Here is a 21,716-nt window from a genome sequence, read left to right on the forward strand (position 1 = left end):
GTGCAAAACTAAAACACAATGCAAAAAACTTTTTGACCTTGCTTGTATTTTAAAGTCCCTCTGCAATCTTAATAGCAGCAGAAATCCCCTTACATACCCTGGCAAGGTCCCAGGTGGCTGACAGTGAGAGGGTGCTAAGACCCATCTCTTGAGAGCATTTCTTACTGCAGTAAGTCCTGGGTGAATGTCCAAGAATAACCCTTCCCTAGGACTGTGGGGTGTTCTTAGAAGGGAAGGTAGAAAGTGGGAGGGGAACTGTGTGACCTGTTTCCCTTATCATTCAGTCCCTTGCTGTGTCTGCAAGCCAACAGTCACAGTTAGGGCATGGAGCAGCAAACTGTGTTTGATCAAGCAGCTCATGAATTAGAAACACTGTCAGAGAGGCAGAGATTTAGGCAATAATTAGCAGTCCAAAATGCAGCAAGGCAGAGGGGGCAGAAAACCAAAAAGGTTCTTTGCAGATTGCCACCTGAATCATCCTGCTACCATAAGCCAGCTGGGAAAACTCCTGTGACTCAAAGCCACCCTTTCAAATATTAAGCATTTCCTTTGCTGAACTGGATTCAAGAACAAATACCTCATAGGCACTTTCAGGAAAAAAGAAAAAGAAGATGCTGCAGAGGAAGTATTACTTCCCTTCAAGACCTGATGCAAGCGACACCGCACCGGTCAATTCACAGGGACCAGCTATGAAAGCCTTCACTCACCTCCCTTGACAACTTCCTGTTCTGCTTGCACACACAGCTGTGCCATCCCCTTCTCCTTCCCTCCTGCAGCCGCATTAGAGAAAGCATTCATTACCTTTGGTGTCATGTTGTTGGTGATGCAGAAGGACAAGTGTTGCAAGATGCTCTCCATGCTGTGGTACTGCTGCTGGCGGGTGGTGCGAAGGTACTTCTGCAGAGCTCTTGCCATGGAGGGGAAGATGGCCTGGGCTGCTTCTCGGGGGTCCATCATCTCTCCTGGTGCTTTCTGCTGTTCCTCTGCCTGGAGGCGTTTGATGTGAGTGAAAGCCTCTTCCACTGCAACCACAAGCCTGCAGCAAAAAAAATCAAGACAGCAAGAGTCATAACGAGAAGTAGGATGGGTCTGTGGTTAAGGCAGAGCCTGGGAGTCAGGATTTACAAGCCTCCTATTCCCATCTGCCATCAAGTCACTGCCTGCCACCAATTTACACAGAATCTTCTCTACTGACAGTCTAAGGGATAGAAAGCAGCTCTTCCTTCCTTGCCCAAGACACCCAGCAACTGAGGGCCATAAACCAGGATCAGGAATGTCAAGCCCTGAGCACCGCACTTGGTTCTGCAAGCACAGCATAAACATCAGCTACTTAACTCAAACAAGCCACAGCTGCCCTTGGGTTTAACGTGTGTGTCCGAATTAAACCATGTGTGACTGACATCGGTCCCAGCACACAGGACTGCAGCACGAGGCACAGGACAGGCAAGCACACAGGGGGAGGCTGACACACCCAGTGTGACCCAGGATTCAACCTGCACTGAGACACTCCGTGCTCACAAGCTGCAGCCTGCTCCCATTTCCACCAGCTTGGTGCAGAGCTCGTGCTGCCCAATGACTGCGCTGCACCCTCCACTGAACAGCAAGGGTGAAAACACTCCTCCATTCCTCACTCCTAACACTGTAGCTAAAGGCATCCTCTGCAAACCATTCCTGTGTTGGCACAGGTGAGCAAACACCAAGACCACACCATAAAAGGGGAACAGATGTCTTATGACACTCAGTACTGGGCTAATTTGCAAGTGAGGGGCTACACTGCAGCTAGTGAGGAAAAAACAGCAATGGAAGAGCCACCCAACAGAACTCTTCAACCCCCTCAGACAGGACTTGTTTTATACTTAATCCTCCCCTCAAGTCACCAATGACTGTCCACAATGATCTCAATATCCAATGCATCTTAAAGCCAGGGGCAGCTGCCTCACCACAAGCAGAGGTATAGCATACTGCATTCAGGCTGTACATGAGGCACAGCATGAGAAGCCCTGAACCCTGCCCATTTTGTTTAATTTGACATGGGGGAGGTGGGGGGTGGAAAGCAGTTTTAAACTCCTGGCCTGAAACATCTGCCCTTACCTAGTGACTGATGGTTTCCCCTCTGACTAAGCAGTTGTTCTAAGCAAACTCAGCAAGCATGGGAGATAAGCCCACGTTTGGATGCTACACTTCACAGAAGGGCAAGTTTAAGTTCCTATTTCTCCAAGGCTGGAAGAGGCTGGAAAGACAGAGGCTACAGAGCATAGGTCAGACTGAAGCAGGCAAGGAGGGGACGTAGTGCCAGCATTTCCCCAGTGAAACAAACTGCCAAAAGAAGACTCAAAACAAGCCAGCTCCTTCCAGTTATGACACATTCCTTCCAAATACAGCTCAGTTCAGGGAAGCCTGCCCTAAGCAACTTGCCTCAAACTGTTAGGTATGCTAACTACAGACTGCAATTAGGCTTTTAGATTAGATAAATTAGGCTCCTGAGCAAACAGAGGCACTGTCTCAGGTCACCTCAACAAAGCATCAATTCTGCAGCCTAAGCATGACTGGCAGAAGACATATATATTTTCCAAAACAAAATGTAACTGCTTGTGGTGAAGTCTTTCCTCCTCAATTCATTGAGAGCCAGTCAAACTGTCACTTTGACTAGCCTGCAAATACAAATATTCTCCTCACCTATGAATGGGCAACACCAAGCACTCCACTGATTCTGTCCCTGGATTACTTCAATGACAAGCCTGGGCATGGGCGAAAATAATGGGATTTCCTAGAGCAAGTAACTGCAGACTTGTCAAGCACTGGACTGCTCCCTAATCCAGGGAACTGCATTAGCTTATGTGCCTTGTATACACGAGCTCAGCTGCACGCACGTTCTTCCCATAATTCCAGTTGCAAGTTGTCACCACCCCTTATGTATCTGGCCTTCATGAGCCTCCTCCCTGCGACAGATTTACAGCCAGCCCTTCACGGTGGGTCAGGGGCACCCTCCAGGCCCAGCAAGCCCCACGTGGCCGAGCCTCACAGCTCTCACCCGGGACAGGGTGGCTTTACCTCGCCCGGCGTTTCTTGACGCGGCGCTCGTGGTCGGCCTCCTCGTAGTAGAGCTCGTTGTGACTGGAGTCCCTGCGCCGGGCGGCGGCCGCGATCATGGCCCGGGACTGTCCTGACGCGTTGTTCCCCGGGCCTGCGGGGACAAGGACGGGCACAAAGGAGACAAAGGCGGTGTTAGTGCCACAGGGCTGGGGCTGGGACAGACCAGTGCCCCACAGCAGCTGTCACACGTGCTCTGGAGCTCCAGCCTTCCCAGCCAACGCTGTAAACCCTTCCCCGGTCCTCAGGAGCTCCGGCAGAAACCCTGCAAGGCAGCACAGGCTTAGAGAGGGCGTTCTGGCACGTGGACAAGGGAAGTTAGTTGGGATGGAGGGTCTCACACAACATACACAAAGGCAGAGTGAGGTGAACATGCCAAGGATGCAACTTACCCCCCATTATATATGCTTTCAGTTTGAAGGCAAGGGCAGCTGGAGCATATCACATTTCAGCATCAAGACAGTGTGAGAGCACAAAAAGTGAGAAGTTGGAAAGAGGAGAGAGACAAACACAAGAACATAATGAGACATGGAGATGAATAAATGAAAGCCAAACTCCAGACAGTTATTTGCAGGAAGGGGAAACAGGATGCAGGGGACAGCAGGGTCACCTTTAGACAAAGCACAGGGTTTTCCACAAGGGTAGATGCTGTCAGAGAAGCAGTCCCACAACAGGGTGAGACAGGTTCTGTATGTGTAGTAGTTTCTCATGGCACTCTGAGCAGCACCAGCCATTACAACTTCTGCTGCTGTTAACAGATCCTGCACAGCCACAGGAATAGGGAAGCTGCAATCTGCTCTGTAACACCCAGTCCACAGAGCTGTCTGCCACAAGACCTCAACTAGTGACCTTAAAACACAGCACTAAGTTCTCTGCAACTTTCCCATGAAGCCCTCAGCTCTGGCTGTTCAGGTAGGGACAGGAAAGATGTTGCCCCAGAAGAGTTTACAAACTTTTTCTATCCAGATAGAGGGCAGAAGTGGGTCTACCCAGAGAGAAGTGATAGTCTAGGACTGCCTCCAAGCCACCAAGAGCTGATTTGTGCCAAACTGCTCTCAAAGCCCACACTCTCAGCTGGCAGTGGTTAAGGCAAATCAATTGCACAGACACGCTCAAAATTCTTGTTCTGCTCAAGCAAGGGCAACTCTTTTTAATTTTTTTTCCTAAAAAGCCTAAACCAGATTCCAAGACAGAAGCCTGAAACTCAGCAGTGGGAAGAACAAGCACTCACACAAATAGCTTCTTAAGAGTCTAAACATTTTGGACTTTGTTTGACAGCCCTGAAATGGAGGATATGACTCAAGGGAGATACTAGCTCCCAAATTTGGGTTACATCTGTAATTTGCCTCGTTGAGTATGCCTGGCAATGAAAATCCTGGTTTTGAAGGTGAACCTCCCCACTCTGCATAAGAGAGATTACAGCAATATGTTTTTCTTTCCTGGCTGCTGCAGTATCAAATACAAAAGCTGTCAACAAATTAGGCTGCCTTAATAGCATTACTGTCTCTTTACAAGAAGGGTATAAGAGACTGTCAGGCTGCCAGGGTAAGCTGCAGCCAGAACTACACTCTGCTTTGTAAGATGGATGGAATCTTCTTAAGGACATGCCTCTAAGCCTGAGATTTCCATGTCCACAAAGGCAGCTGCATTGCACACAGAACAGCCCAGGCAACCGGTACTGCCCCAGAAGGGAAAGCAGGAGTTTCCAGACCCTGGCAGGCTCACAAGCTTGACACTTGCAAAGGCCTGCCAGCCACATCTGCAGCTTGCTTCTGGTTCCCTCTCTTTTAAGAAAGCCTCATGAGCTAGCAGCTTCTGAGCCACTCACACTACCAGACTGACAGTCTTTTCTCTGAGCCTGGGAGTCCCACTGTCCCAGCAGGTGCTGCAGGAAAAGAGCACATCAGCTCCTGAAGAGACACTGCAGTGCAGGAGAAGACAAGCCAGCAATCAGAATGGCACGCCCTGCAGCCAGCCTGGCAGGCTGTGGGGTCTGAATAGTGTAAGACACCTGTGGGATCAGGAAGCCCTCACCTTCCCTACACCAGGCCTCACTGACAGCAAGCAGCTGGAGTGAATGATTTCACCTCTAGAAAAACACAGAGCATTTCTGTTTGCATGTCTGATTGCTTCCCCTCTCCAACACAACTCAGTCAAGAGCATCACTCCAGGCAGCAAAGGACACATGATGGTCAATCTGTCCTTCCTCTTCCTCCACTTTCCCCTTTCTCTGTCAGGATGGAAATATCTCACTGTAAGGATCTAAACTTCCAGTTAATGTTATGGACTCAGGAGTGCTGCATGAGATTGGAGAAGCCTTTAGGATAAGGTCTTTGAAACTCACCAGAAATGAAACTAACAAACAAACAAGGAAAATGAAAACAAAATATTCCACACCCATAAGGGACTGAAACTTTGTTGAAAGCAAAACAATCATGTCTCGTGTTTTTCCATACGACAGATATTCTTCATATTTCAGTCTCCACACCATGCACGCAGCTAAGTCCCTTCAGCCTCCTCTTCCCAACCCTCAAAGCCTTTCCATACTAACAAACTCATGGACAGAACTTGCCACTACCACATTCTGTCACACAACTTCAGCCATCCTTCACCATAAAAGCTTTGCTACTCAGCTTGGATTCTTCCAAAGGAATGTGCATCTCTATAAAGGCTGCTGGGCACACCCCACTTAGCAATCCTGGCTTTCACTGATAGGGTTTAAGAGCGTCAAATGATTAAGTCCAGTTTTCACTACTTTGAGCATCCTCATATCTGTCCATCCACCTGCTCTTCTAAAGCTCCAAAGCTTGAAAACTGTTTGTAGAACAGCAAAGCTCAATGGGGATCGTTATCTGTGTTTGAATTTCCATGGCCATGGGTGAGCCAGGCATAGCTCATTTAATGCCGAGGCTGCAGGCTGATGAGCATCAGTTTCATCAGCAACTGTTGCTTACACGTGGCTCCTTCACTTTCCTGAAGGATGCATGTGAAAGCAGCACAATAAACGACTGGGGAACTCATTTAAGTTAAAAGTTGTGTTTATTGTACTATCACAACTAAGGAGATGACCCAAGGGTGACAAAAAGCAGAGGCTTCCTGAAACAAGCAGGGGTGCTGAAGAGTGTCAAGCCACACAACAATCAAGTCCGACACAAAACGTGGCCATTTCACCTGGCAAAGACAAAAGCCTTATTGTGGGCTAAACACATCTGTAAAGTCACCTGGAACCAGCGAACTCAGCACTGCTAGGAAGATTTCCAGCAAGAGACAAGGATTTGGCAAAGCAAAAAGGTGAGAATGTGTGCATAACAAAGCATAAAGCAAACCCAGCCCTTCCCCATCCCACCCAGTCTCAGAAACTATATTTTACCTCACCCACCATCAACATTGTAGACTTTCAGGCCAGCCATGTGCTTGGCTGCTCGGGATTTGGAGGCTGTTAACAAGGCTGGGTTGTAGACTGTGAAATCTCGGTAGTAATTTTCCAGAACCACCAGTGCAGCTCGTTGGATGCTGGGGAAAGAAGAAAAAAAGTAAGACAAATCCCCTCAGATCGAAACAAGCTCTCTTGTTTCCATAAATTTAAAAAAAAAAAAAAAAAGGAAGGAAGGAAGGAAGGATAGCAATATCACTCAGAGCCGAGTTGCCACGCCTACAGGACCGTGCAATAAACAGAATATTAATTACTCTCTAGGACCTGAAATTTCATTTGAGATGCAAGATAAGTGTCTCTGCCCTCAGCTCAACAGGAGGATGTCAGGAAATCCCTAAACAAGGGCAGCACAAAGTGAAGCACTAGGCTGCCTGCAGCACGGGAAATTACAGAACAAGAGCTCAGCCTCCCTCAGCAGTACAATTGCTGTGCTGCAGAGACCTTGCCCAGGCTGAAGACCAGAGCACCACACGGGTTTTGATGTAGCTGGCCAGCCTGGATGGAGGGACTAGCTCAGGATGGATGCTTGTCCTTCTGCATCATTTCCAGCCGCACCTCGCAGCTCCTCACACCTCCTCCATCCCAGCACTGACATGAGTGCGATCTCTTCAGCTTTCACGGCAGGATAAGATCACTGCCTGAGGAGTACGGCTGCCAGCATTACCTCAGTGCTGCTTGTTAAAATCCCTGGCTAGGGACAGAATGAGGAGCAGTGGCACTCCCTCCATCCCTTTGAAGGGATGCCTTTACATAAAACGATGACACATGGGAGCAAAACAAACACACGCGCCAGCAGCAGGAAAGGCTCAACCCAGAGGTATCTTCCTTTGCGATCATTCTGACAACGGACAGAGATGTCTGTAGGCGCTGTTACCAACAAATAGGGCAGCATTTCAAAACAAGCCTGAGCTCTGGTGTTTAAAAAAGCGGGAATAGGACACAGTTCTCTCTCTCTCCATGCTGCTCTGGCACTGTGCCTCGGTGTGGCACCCGACTGGCAGCAGCACTCTCAGCAAATCACCAAGATCACCCATTGAGCCAGCTGGAATTTGCCAAGGAGCCACGCTAAAAATAATTTTTGTGCCTTCAAAATGGAAGTGTAACTGCCAACACGTTTGTTGCCAGTTAATTGGAAAGGTCACACTTACCAACAAGGCCTCTCCAAAGGAAAGCAATATTCTCACACATGTTACTACGTAGGAAGAAAACATTACAAGAAGGATAACGTGAGAAAATAAGACATTAACAAATTAAGCCCTAAATTCAGTGCTCAGCGCTACCACAGATTCTGTGTGCATTCCTGAAGGAGCAATTTAAATTCTCCCGTGCTTTGTGCTAATACTAAAATTCTGCATCACACCCAAGTAATTATAGTTAAAAAGTTAAAGTTAAGTTAAAAAATACACACACACTCCCCACCATCCTCACTCTATGGCTGCTGTACACACTCCCACTGATCAGTGAATTAAGCACAGATGCCAGCCCATTCAAGAGATTCTGAGAAAGAGGAACACACCCAGACTTGTTCACTGTGTAGCTTCAACACTCAGTATTATGGTGCATCACCATTCATTTGCTGTCTACCTTTCATATCATGGATTTAGATTTTGAAGCAAATTCCTTAGGATTGTTTGGAGGGGTCTTTTGCATCCAGCTAGAGCTTCTTTAAGATGCTTTCAGGTACCACTTTTTCATAATTCCTCACCTTACATTTGGTAAAAGCAACTCCACTTAAGCACTCAGCTACTGATTTGTGGATAAAGAGCCACTAGTTAACCAAGGAAACAATTTTCCTTTGATAAAGTAGTACAGACTGACCCACTGTCAGACACACGCAGATGCTGACATAGAACAGGTGAAAGCCATTTTATTTCTCCCTGCCATGCTTCTGATTTCTATTGTGAATTTGCTGCAGCCTATAAACAAAATTTCATAAAAGTAATCATGTGGCAGCAGCACATAGTTCCCCCTTCTGACTACATTCAAACATGATCAAGTTTTTCCATCTCTGCTTCCCAGGAAGATAAAACTCCACAGAGTTTCATCACAAAACACAATGTTTGGAAAACGAGGACCAACTCAAAACAGGAAGATAAAAACGAACAGAGTTATTCTCTGTTAACACACTATACTCATTTCAAACAGCACTGGAACGTCCATCCCAGCAGTGGGATGTGTTTGGGAACACCACTGACCAACCAGCTCTTTTAGGACAAAACACAATGCATCACAGCAGAGAATAATTTATTTTTATACATATACATTTTCCCTGGACCCCACCGACAGCATTATCATCAGGATGCCAGCTTTCCCCACCTAACATCCCTTCCATCCCCTCATTAAATAACATTCCCCACCAATTCATTGGCACGTGCACTCAAAATACAAACACAACCAAGCTTTTACATTGCAGTAAGCAACGATTATTACCCTGAAAATTAAAGCCCAGGTATTTGTTGCCGATGCAAATCCAGTATAGGCTCAATCCCACACATGAGATACCCCAGACACATGGAGGGGTCTGGGAAGAGAAATGTAATAAAAATCAGTTTCCTGAATTTCTACCAGCCCATTTCTGTCTCCCATGTAGTCCCTTCTAAGCATGGCAGGTTAGGAAGACAACTACAACCCTTCAAATTCTCTGTTCCAGGAAAAATAAATAAATAAAATTAGAAGCCGCAGACAAGTAAATTAAAAGGGTCACAGTAATTTGCAAGAGCAAGGAAAAGGCTGAATCAGAGCCTCCTGGGCCGTGTTGCTCAACCTCCTCACCCACATCAAGGGGAAGCCTCACCCTGCCCCACACAGGACAGTCATCAGGAACCCGCGCCCTGACCAGGTACAGCACCGGCTCTTGTGCAAGAGGAGGGGCAGCGCCCAGAGCAGCAAAGCAAACACCGAGAGCTGGGTCCCGACAGCATCCCCAGCTTTTCGGGTTCCCCACTGCAGGGCAGACCCTGAGCTGCCCTGCCAGCAAGGCGCGGCGGCCGCAGGAGCAGCAGGGCAGCTCCAGCGGGAATGGGAAGCCGCGGCCCCCCCGCAGGCCCCGGCCGGAGCCTCGGCCCCCCCGCAGGCCCCGGCTCGACCACGCCGGTCACGGCATTCATTCAGCCGCATTTCAGCGAGCTGGGCCAAGGCTTTCCTTTTGTTCAGCGCTTTGAAAGAATGGGGAGGGGCAGGAAGAAAACAGAAAGTTTCGATACTCGATGGCCCGTATGGAAGAGGTCAGAGTGAGGATCGTTCCCACGTCCCATCGAGAGAGGCTGGCAGCCCAGTATATTTCAGGCATCGCAGCAAACTACCAGAACGCAGAAAAAGCGTAGCACAGAAACACAGAAATCATCATAGAAAGGCTTGGGTTGGAAGGGACCTTAAAGATCATCTAGTTCTAAAAATTGGGACACAAAAAGCATTTCCATGCAACAGTTCAGATTCAAAACTTATGGCACGAGAGGAAAACGTCTTGCACAATCCAGCGGCCCACTGGAAACAGAGTTTTCCTTGCACGCAGTGTCGGCGAGACTCCGCACTTTGTTGCTTTGCGTTTTGTGCAGTTGGAGGGTTGCTTTTTCCTAATTATTATTTTTACTCCCCTGCAGAAGGCCATGTCACAGCATGCTGCCAAGAGGGAAAGCAAACAAGCAGAGCCAGCAGAAGCACAGGGTACCTCAGTGGCATTTGGCAGCAGAGAAGTGCACAGCCCTTTACTAACAGTAATGAATTAACTTTTACAGGGCATCCAAGGAAGTGGAGGAGGGGACTATGTGACACAAAGGTAGCGACTATTTTTTCTTCCCTCAACAGGGTACGTCAGCAGCAGTTTTGCCTGAGTACTTGCTGCTACAAAAGATTTGGGTATTTGCAGTCTTGCCATTCACTGCACCTCAGAGGCCATTTTGACTTTGCATTTGCCTTCTGTGACACAACTACACCAATACTGAAACTGGCTTTTCTTAGTGGATTTCTAGGAAAACAGGCCAGTACTAAATTGAAGCAAAGCACAAGGAAAGAAGCCTGTTTATATCATCAAAATACTTGCTTTGCACACTGGTGGTTTCTAGGAAAAGGAGTTTGTTTGAGTTTTATGAAGTGATGGGAGAGAGTTGGTGAAAATAAAAAATAAGGAGAGAAAAAAGATTAAAAATTGAAGCCACGCCTCTATGCACCTGTCACTCACATGGTTTTAGCAATTTTGTGCTTTCTTGCTAAGCTATAAATGTAGACTGTAATGGTACTATACATGGTAGTATAAAATCAGCAGACACTGAGAATCATCGAGGGCAGAGGAGTGCCCCACACTTTTGCAACAGATCTGTGTACACATCCAGAAAGAGCTGAGCTGTTTGCTACCAGAGCATTCTTGCTATGGATGCAGATCTTGCAGCATCAGAGTTTAGAGTGAGCCACACACACCTAAAATACACAGGATAGTCAAGAGGTTTGATGACTGCTGTGCTAATTACATGCTAATAATGAGGGCCCAGGAAGCCTGGGGTTATTTAATCAAATGGTTCCCAGCACAGACTCCTCTCCTCCAAACAACATTTTTGAAACATTCTTCAAAACAGACACAGTATCAAAACAAGCCAAGGTCTCTGGGCACATAAAACGCTTGCCACAGCCAATTGGGAAGTTTGGCATCTCAAAGAAAAGCTAAGAAAAGATTCCACAACACAGCCTTCCAAGAAGAGCCAAGAAGAGCTTTGCCTCACCAGATGTCTCCAGCCTACAATCGCATCGAGCTTGCCTACTGCAAGAGATACTGAAGTCTCCTGGGGCACACTGAGCTGCTCATCCACAGCGCTTTGTACTCTCAATCAGTGTTGTCAGCTCACACCCAACAGGCTCAGAGGACTGCTCTGCCTTCCCCTGCCGTACAATCACATCTTCCTCCGATGAAAACTCCCCTTTTTCCCTTCTCATACACTTTTGCCAGGGCACAGAACTGGGGCTCAAGTTCCTGATCCTTCACCGTGTTGGACTGTTTTCCCACAGCAAAGCCACCAGAACTAGAAATAAAACTGGAAAAAGACAACTGAAGTCAAAATGTTTCCCATACCAACATCCCTGCTGAAGATGATTACAGAAGGGATTGCCACCATCCTCTATGCAGAGCAGACCTGCCTCCCTGCTCTGTCATAGCTACAGGTGAGGCCAGCACAGGCTGTCCAGACAGATGACCCTGGGCAGCACTGAAACACCAGAGGCCACGAGCTGGCAAGACGCAAGGGTCCTTCCCCCTCTGTCCTTCCCAAGCAACACCTTGGAACAAGGCTCCCAAGAAGACCAAGGTCATTAAAAAGCACTTTGCAGTGCTGGCAGAAGCACAAATGCCTTGTCCTCTCCAGTAAACAGAGCCCGAGTCAGATCTCAGCAGAGATGCCAGAACAAGGAACTTCTCCAGCAGCTGTGGCCAAACAAACAGAGCAGAAAAATGCCTTTTGATTGTCATAACTACAAGAGCATTTCAGTTTGGTACAGTCAGAGAGAGAGAACAGGACTGCAGCTCTTAGGAAAAGGAAAACCACATTTTCTTGTCAGACAACCACAAGTGAGTTCTCCACTTGGCTAAGGCAGGCAAGCGCAATCCTCGCCCTCCCTTGTACAGGCGCTGGGCAACTGACACACAGCGAGTTTGTTGTAGATACCCAACTTCTGGCATTTGGTGAGGCAGGGAAAAGAATTTGCAAGGTCAAACCTTTATCAGGGAAGGGAAGAAAACCTCGTCATAGTAGCAGGTTGTCAGCATGATGGCAGCACAGCTGCTGCTCCCAAGGAAGCCAACATCCATCCGTTAATGGCGTAATTTATATGGAACCCAAATACACACAAGGTTTGCCCCAGTTTTTCAGTGACCCATCTCCATCTTTTTTCTCCCCTCACAGCCTTTTTAAACAACATGGAAAGAAAAGGACAGGAATTTAAAGTGTGTCCCCATCTATATCCAACACTGGACATCTGAACAACACATGACTGCTGTAAATTTAAGGAAAGCACCAGCCCAGTTTCATACCGCAGATCTCCCCTTTTCTGCCCTGTGCAGTCCAAGAAACGTTGCTCTCCAACAGAAATTGTCTCATCTTTTGCAAGACAAAAATCAGAATCAATACACCAGCTGGGCAACACAATAGTTCACTGCTGATGTAGAAGGGATTTCAAAATAGAAATTTTCTGAATGAGAGAGAGAAAGGAGTATAATTAATTTTCAGGTTAGATTTTTAGTTTGTTTTCCTCAAACACAGCCTAGTCAAAACCCTCCAGTACAGGTGAAAAAGAAAAAGATCCCTGCAGGTCTACTACTAACTTTGCTGTTACATTCAATGTTTTCATTTTGAAGGAAAGCTGTGAGTATTTTTAAAAACCAGAATTTTACAGGAGGGTAGGACCAAACTTGGGGGCTGGGGGGAAATCAACTCCTTTACTTCATACAAACCAAACAAGCTACTTACTTAAGCCTTCCTGAGGAATCCTATAAAAGCACTCCCAGGCCAGCATTAAAAGGATGCTGCTACATAAGTACAGAGCACGAAGTTTTACTGAGTGGCTGTAAAACCCCAGTAAAACCCAATGACATGCTCCCACTGCAATTCTCCTTCTGACAAACTTCCAAGCCTGATACCTCAGGAAGTTAACTGGTCTTTAGGGGTACCAGCACACAGCCTGAATGTTTTCCCCAGTCACCTTTATTGGTAGAACCTCAAAACGTGATGGATGCCTTCCCAACAGCTGCACTGCCCTTCCTTCCATTTCCAACAGCTGAAGGTGGCAGCTAGCATAACAGACTAGGAAAAAACCCCAGAACATTACTGGCAATATGTAGTGAGGAGGAAGAGGAGGAGAGCACAGTCCACTCACTCAAGGAGTGGTCCAAAAGTTCCAATAGCATGATTTTCCAGGAAAGGACAATCACTGTGTTGAGGTCAGATGCTGTGACAGCAACACACTTCTCTTCCTCAAAAATACCGTGAACATCTCATTTCATGCTATGTAGTGCCAAGGGACACAAAGATCCTAAGGACACTTGTTACCTCCAACATCATATTTAACAGACAGAAAATAAGCTGTAAAAGTCTAACAAGAGTTTTAGAAACAATGGAGGTTCTGGAGCACCAGAAGAGCTTCCTATGGAAGGCAAAGGACTCTCTTCGAAAAAAAAACAAGATTTAATCCCTTACTGAGACCAAGCATCTTGCCAGGTTCCCTGTATACAATTCTAGAAGGCTTTATTGCAGCAGGTCAGCCTAGGTAACTGGAAAGGTTGCCTTCCAGCCCCTCACAGAATAGCAAAAGGAGTTTAACTGGGAGCCCCAGTTGCCTCAGCCCATCCATGGGGACAGGTCAGTGTACGAGAGCAGCTTCAGGAGCTGCATCTGAAAGAGCAGCTTGTGAAAGCCTGAACATGTGATGCAGCAAACTTCTCCCTCAGAATGCTGAGGAAGCCAGATGCCTGGAGAGCAGGATCCAAAGCAAACTGCCCACTTCCTTAAGCCAAGACCACCTCTCCAAGGGGAGCAGCGTGTGTGGGGAGGTGTTGTCAAGCAGTTACTCACCATGCAGATACCTAGCAGAACCACTAAATCCAAATGGTATAGCTCACGGATTAGCCAGGGCACAACAGCAGCTTTGAGGCACTCACAGCCTGGGGTGCATTTCAGACAGTTCCTCAGACACCAATAACCACAAGCAGATGCCCCAACAGCTTTTGAACTAGACACCCACTTCCCTTTGATGCCATACAACACATTTAAACAGGCAAAGGCACTACCTTCTCATCAAACAGAAAGAGAACACTTGCCACCAGCACCTCATTGCTCCAGGGCCTGCTGCAACACAGACAAGAAACATGAGAGGCAAAGAAGCTGCCCGTGCCATGCCATGTATCTGCCATGTCCCAGACACCTGCAGGGAACCAAAACAACACCTGACTGCCAGACACCTCCTGAGCAGCCTCAGGAGCCACTAGCAGTTTAACTGGACCTGGAGAGCAGCAGCAGCTACTGGGTCCAGGAGCTAGAGCTCAGAAAGGGGTTTTCCAAAGGGCACTGCTAGCACACCAAGCATTTGTCTCCATGATATGGTTTTTCCAAGTGGTGGTGGTATCCTCAAGGGAGCTAATGAGAATATTATCTTGCTTATTCATGAGAACAAAACAAACCACAAGCGTACCACCAGCTATTGTCTGCTCAGACTAAAGTAAAGCCAAAGCTGTGAAAGGCTTTCTTCATTTATTGAGCAAACTGGCAGTTTGGAGGGAAAGCAGTGAGAGAAGAATGCAAAGGGGACAACTTAAGTGAAAAGATGATGGGAAGAAGCTGAGCTTTCCCCACCAACCTGCACAGCACGGAAGACACAGGCACCCCAGAAATACATAGGTGTTGACAAAGCAGGGACAAGTTGGCTTCCCCAGGCACTGTGGGTGTTACAGCCAGCTGCCAGCAGTCCAATGGGATCCACTTGTCAACACCCAATAAGACAGACCCATGACCAATTTGAGATATGTGTCAGGGACACTGCTGAAGTCAATCTTACAGTTAACATTTGCACATCTGAGCAGATTATTGAGGCCAATGAGCCCTTTGGAAGGAGACCTGCATGACTCAAGATAATAATTTACAAGTCAAGTCTCACAGCTGGAAATACAACTACAAACCAAATCCACAGAAGTAAGCTGCCATTCATTTGTGCACCATGTCCAGCTCTGAATCTTCAAAGACATGACCTGAGGTGCTCAAGACCAATCCCTCACGCTTGGGCCAAGGCTGGTCCCCTGTAGGTCAGATGGAGTGGGGAGGAGAAGCAAGGACTGGAGGATCTCCTTTCCCCAAGGCTCAGCAGAGGAGCAAACTTTTGCAGACAGAGCCCTGCCCCACCACAGTCCCACAGACTGCAGGAATCTATGGGGCCTGATGGGATTCATGCAATACTCCTCAAAGAGCTGGCTGCTGTCATCACAAAGCTTCTCTTTAGGATTTTTGAGCAGTCATTGTCCCAGTTTTCAAAAAGGGCAAGAAGGAGGATCCCAAGTACTACAGGCTGGTCAGTGTCACTTCAGTGCCTGGTAAAGTGATGGAGAAGATTATTCTGGGAGGTATTGAAAAACACCTGAAAGCATGAGGAAAACAAAATCATCACTCACAGCCAGCACAGTTTCATGAGAGGAGAGTCCTGCTTACCAAAACTTGTTTCCTTTCATGACAAAGTAAACCAGCTAGTTGACCAAGGGAAGCCAGTTGGTGTAATCTTTTTGGATTTCAGTAAAGCTTTTGATACTGCCTCTCACAGGATCCTACTGGACAAGATGTCCAGCATTCAGCTGGAGAAACACATCATGTGATGGGAGAGCAATTGGGTCAGGCACAAAGGGTTACAGTGAATGGGGTGAAATCAGACTGGAGACCTGTCACTAGTAGGGCTCCACAGGGCCTATCAGTACGTGGCCATGAGAGAATTCTATTCTGCATCTTTTCCTCAGCTCCACCAAACCTTTCCTCTGTCACCACAAGCCTTTATAACCATTAACACTATAAGGGTAGTTAGGAAAACTGCAGAAATTAAGCTAAGCAAAATAATCCAAGTAGAAAAATACACACACAAACTGAAAAGCTACATGGATAATAGAGATATAAATTACCAGTTCCCCAATTCCACCACTGCATTGCTGTGCAACTAGACAATATTTCTTTGGGAGGGGTGAGGAGGGATCATGCTGCTGACAGGACTTTTTCTGCAGTAGCATTAGTTTAAGAAGCGATGCAGAACTATGATCAAACATTTATGTAATTGAGGGGTATACAGAGTATTTCTGAGGGAGGTGTAACCTCTTTCAAAAGTTTCTACACAGTTGAGGTTGGATTTAGGATTTAGGGAGTTTCAAACAAGTCAGGGGGATAGAAGAATACCAAGGTGTGCTTTACCCTCTGAACATAGGAGTTAGGAGTAAGACCACGAGCTTACCCTGCATGCAAAGGTGAGTTGAGACAGTTCTGCACTTAGTGCAGAAACAAGGTATGAAATACCAGAAACCCCCAAGCCCTGAGCTACAGGGCACCCATCAGCTTCCAGATCAAGCTTGTGTCCTGCTCAAGCACCCAGGAACCCTACAGAAGTCGGCAACATATGGGACCCTGGATTAGCATTTCCAGTTCCTGGGAGCAGCATAATCCACAACAGTGATCCATTTCCTCTTCCCTGCATACATGCATGCCATGCCTCTGATTAGCCTGAGCCTCAGATGAACAAAAAGTATATGCAGGAACTGTCAGGAATGGCAAGAAGTTTGTAAGAGTCTTAATTTACACAAGATAATTTAAAGCCTGTTCAAGCTTCAAATAAGGCCAGTCTTTAGCCAAGGAATTCTTCAAACTACATTAATAGTTATAAACTAACTAAGGGTGGGGCTTTTTGTTAGTAGTTTTTTTGAGGGTGGGAGAAGGGGTTAGTTGTTGATTTAGGTGTTTCTTTTAAGTCAAACCTAAGAAGTACAGCTTTAATTTCAAGGAAATAAAGTGTTCAAAGCTTCTACTGGCAGTGAAACTCCAGGGCTGTAATAGGACTCTACATTTAGATGCTGTAGCCATGAAACATCAGCATTCAGCTCTTGATCCTACAGCTGCCTGGTCAGATGCTCTCTCAGGAAAGAGGACCATCTCTTATTTGACTCCCAGGTGACGATGGGATTAATGTGGCAAGACTTTGAATGAGGTTCTCTTTCGAGTCAATAGAGCAGCTTTAACTTGTTCTAGGATTCCTCTCAAAATGCCTGGGAATGTTGTTCTCCTGCAAGCCTACACTGACAGACCTGAAGAGGCAGCATCCATGTTAGCCACTAGCAAACCTTTGCACACGGAGGGGTACCAGCTCTCAAACTACAGCCCAGTCCTCCCTGCACAGCATCCCTCCACCACACAGCATCCCACACAAAGCTCCACCCCAGAAAGAGCCACCTGATTTTATAACCAGCACTCAGCAACCCTACGAACAGCACTGGGGCCACAGGGACATGACCTGCAGCTCCAAGCTGAGAGAAAATCCAGCCCCAGCAAGGATGCAGATAACCCTCTACTAGGACTAGAGGAATGCAAGCCAGAGTCAGCAGCCTGAAGCTTCAAACCACAGCCAAGACCCTTACTGCTGTATGCCAGGAATCTGTTTTCCAGTCAGCCAGGGAATAGCTCTCCCCACACTGTCAGCTGATGTCCCCACTTGACCTACACTGAACAAAAGAAATTTAAGCAATGAAGTTCATTTAAGCACGTACTGGAGGGGCAATCAATTTATAAGTGAAAATATTACCCTCAATTTTATAGCCATTGATAAATAAAGACAATTTTAAAATTCTATTAGTGGCACACAGCTCCCTATTAACTTTTCCTTACTTCTTCAAGGTAGAGTCAGGAATTAAGCTTCCATATTTATTGGACTTTACTTGTTGTGCTACACTAGAACTGTAAATTCACTGTTCCTTGTCCCCTAAGCAAAATGTGTGCCTCTTCTTTTCCCCCAAAGGGCACACAGCTCACTTATTTGCAGAATATTTGTATTTCATAATTCACCACAAGAAACAGACGTCAAAGGTTGAGGGGGTGGATTTTTTTTTTTCAGAATTCGAAGATAAAAGTACCTTCATGGCCACAAAATTTGTTCGGCAGCCTAGGGAGGCCATCAGTCTCTGTGGGTGGTACAGGCACTTCAGAGGGCACAGCAGTGGAACAGAAATTCCAGGACAAACCCCCTAAGTACAGGGTAGGCTGGAGTGCATACTGTTCTTGGACTTTTGGGCAGTCTTGGTTTTGAAAGACAAGCCAACAAGAAAGGAAATCCCTGCAGATGAACCCAATGGCATTTCCTCCACACCATCTCTTTCAGAAAGAGGAAGCCCAGCAGCTCCTCACCAGGGAGCAAGTAACACTGTACTGGCCAAGCGGGTTAATAATTAACAGCGGGCACTTCACCTGCAAGTAGGCTTGTAAACTTTTAAAGTATTAAGTATTCCAAAAATGCAAGACTGCTCCAGGGTATAACAATCAGCCTGCACAGCTTGCCCTTGCTGCCTGGTGCATCTGCAGGAGCACAGATGAGACTGGTACCTGGCCTGGTGTCTGGTGCACTCAGCTCACGCTCCTCCCAGTGAGGAGGAGGAGAGGAGGGATGGTGTGTGCACAGAGGGTGCTGGGGATGATCAGCGATCAAGGAAGGGAGGAGAGAAGGGTAGAAAGATATGGGCACTTCAGTTCCCCCAGCTCTCTCCCCTTTATCCAAAGGAGGAGCAGTTCCATATGAAAAGTCATATGTAAAGTCTGGAAACTGTATGCAGAAAGGTAAGAGGCTAGGAAAACACACTCCTTTCAGAAAAGCACACCCTCCAAGGCTTCAGAGACAGACTTTACTGCATCAGAAACTCCCAGACAAGTCGTGCATGTTGTCAATACTTAAGGTCCATCCTAGACTTTCCCCTCACCTCTGAGGAGTACCTGGCATTCCTGGAGCTTGCTGTTCACTTCTGTCACAAACAAGCAGCCTCTTAATGAGGCACTGCTCTGACCCATGCCATAATTCCTAGCTGAACTTTGCTGGCAATATACCCCTTGCACCACCAAACAGACCCTTGTAAAACAGAACAAGGAACCATTCCCATAACTCATCTGGAACATCAAAGGAGACTGCTCCCTACTCAGCAGGGAACAGCACTTTTTTACTTTTTTTTTTTGTCCCCCCGCAGAGGCTACTGGAAAATTCCCTTCTGTAATTCCACAGGTACCCTGCTGGCTAGAGCAATTATATCTCTGCAGCACCACCCTCCAGAGGTGAGACAGCAGACACGGGGGAGGGGGAGTATGGCCTGTGACTAAAAATGGTTAAGAATGTGGCTGAAAATCTCTTCCCATATAAGTCATTATCAGTTCATCCACAAGTCAGAGCATTCTTCCCTATTCCATGACTACTTCATGGTGTGGGGTGTTTGAAAGGTGCTAATGCTCAACTGCCCATTGTGAACTAAGTTCTGCAAGTTTAGGACTGGGAGGTGGAAAAGCAGCCCAGATGAGTTGAAAGAAGTTGCAGAGATGATGAGTTGCAAAAAGGTGGTTGTGAAGGCAGTGCTGTGAAGTGCTGCTGGAGAGACACTGGGTCGGGGCTCACAAGTCTGACACCTCTCAGTGCTAAAGAAGCTGCCCTGGAAGAGACCCCTCAGTTTCCCCAGGAGCTTCACACTTGCAGATGTAATTAACACCCATTTAGCCGGCTATCCCAGAACTTCTTGGGAGGGGAGACGCTGGTGCTCATCCTGTGTGGTGATGGGCAGGAGAAACTCACAAATGGGCATCAGGACACCTTGTACAGATTTTAGGACAGGCAAAATGTATTCAAGAACGAGGCTAATTTCACACAGGCCGGAGGCTCTGGCAACAGAGCCGGTCTGCAAAGTCTGTGTAACACGCTTTTCTAGCAAGTTCCTGCAACCAAAGCAGCAAGACTGTTAATAATACGTTTTGCTACAGAACAAGGTAAAAACTCATCAGCTCAATCTGTTTCATCAGTGTGCATCACTACAGAAAATGGCGAGGTTGAAGAAAACCCAAGGAGGAAGGAGTGTAATTCCTCAAGTCCTTGGGAACGCAGACCAAACAAATAGGGGAGAAGGAGAAAAGCCTGGAGTGTCTCCAGCAGGATTTAGCTCAGCAGGTACAGCACTGCACTGCGGTGCACCAAGACTTGTCCTGCACTCCCTTCTCACTGCCTTACTGGAAACAAATATCCCAGAAGTGTATATGTGGGCTCAGTCCTTCACCAGAAACCGGCAAGATTTCAGTAGCTCTTGCTGAGGGAATAGATCCAACTGTTTAAACACATGGTTTACAACCATGCTAGAAATAGAAACCAAGGTGTCTATACTCCATGGAAGTTTTCCTTCTGAGGAGTAGAAAGACTTTAAAACAGCATAAGTACTGACACAACTCCAGGCAAGAGCACTCTGTACAGTTCAAATGCTGACCTTATGCTCTTTATTAGCACCCTTGATATGGGGGAGGCATATTTGAGCAACAAGATCAGATGTCAAGACTTACAAATGGAGGCTGGAATATGGAGAAGCCTATTCCCACTCCTTAGCCCTCCACAGCCCTCCCTCAGTAGTGAACAAAGTACCAGTGGCCCCAAGGGACGTCTGACAAGAGAGCACTCGTCAGATTAATCAGTAAATACTGACTACCTAGAGATCAGCTTTATAAGCAACAGGTCCAACAAACACCCAAAGCAGCTGGGGGACAGGCTGGATGTGTTCCCTTTACCACAGAATGTGTCTGCATCTACTTTCTTTTGTGAGTGTGTGCAAGCCACCAGGTCTCTCAGTAAGGTACTGATAATTCCTGCAGGGAAGGTACAGGGTTTTCAGACAGGTACTTGTTTTGAGGAAGCAGCTGTTCCCTTCCTAAATTTTTAGATCACATTTCAGCAAACACCCATGCAAGTAGAGATGGGTAACAGGGGTAAAGGGAACGTTCAAGCACACTTTTACCATACAGAACTGCTATTTCTGAGTAGCAAGCTTCTCTTGGTTAGATTGACAAGAGAACACTGACCAGCTCACAGCCATCTGCAAAACTTGAATCCTGACTCCAAAGATGCACACAGGCTTCCCCACCAGTTTCCTAGCCACCAGGTTCATAAAGGCAAGCCCACACCAGAAAGTCCAGTGTCCTGGTTTTCTCTGGGATTGCATTGCTTTCCTTCCTAGAAAACTGATGTTTGGGCTGTTGCTAAGTACTGCTTACTCTAAGGCAAGGACTTTTCAGTTTCCCATGCTCTGCCGTTCAGTGACGAGTTGCACAAGAAGCTGGGAGGGAGCACAGCCAGGACAGCTGACCCAAACTGGCCAAAGGGATATTCCATACCACAGAACATCATGCTCAGTGAATCAACTGAGGACAGCTGGCCAGGAGCCACCAATCACTGCCTGGGAACAGGCTGGGCATCAGTCAGTGGTTGGAGAGCAAGTCATTGAGCTTAACTTGCCGTCCTTGGGTTTTATTTCCCTCTCTCTCCCTTCTTCATTACAATTACTATTATCATTGTCATTATAATTAGTACTATATTTTACATTAATTAAAATATTAAACTGTTCTTATCTCAACCCACAGATTTTACCTTTTTCTGATTTACATCCCCATCCTACAGAGTGAGGTGTGAGTGGGGGGCT

At 46.9% G+C, this 21,716-nt stretch overlaps 1 protein-coding gene across 2 annotated transcripts in view; it reads right to left on the reverse strand.

Moving 5' to 3' along the window:
• VANGL1 (VANGL planar cell polarity protein 1) overlaps positions 1–21,716 on the reverse strand; it is a 45,510-nt gene that overhangs the window by 6,191 nt on the left and 17,603 nt on the right. Inside the window, exons 5-7 of one of the 2 annotated variants that reach the window (XM_015642812.3) lie at positions 6,470–6,603; positions 3,052–3,184; positions 802–1,036 (exon numbers count right to left, since the gene is read on the reverse strand). In XM_015642812.3, coding sequence (XP_015498298.1) covers positions 802–1,036; positions 3,052–3,184; positions 6,470–6,603 — 502 coding nt within the window. Of the gene's footprint in view, positions 1–707; positions 1,037–3,051; positions 3,185–6,469; positions 6,604–21,716 lie in introns of both variants that reach the window. The other variant, XM_033517390.1, reaches the window with a different exon arrangement.

The sequence above is a fragment of the Parus major genome, chromosome 1 (assembly GCF_001522545.3).
Source record: "Parus major isolate Abel chromosome 1, Parus_major1.1, whole genome shotgun sequence".
NCBI lineage: Eukaryota > Metazoa > Chordata > Aves > Passeriformes > Paridae > Parus > Parus major.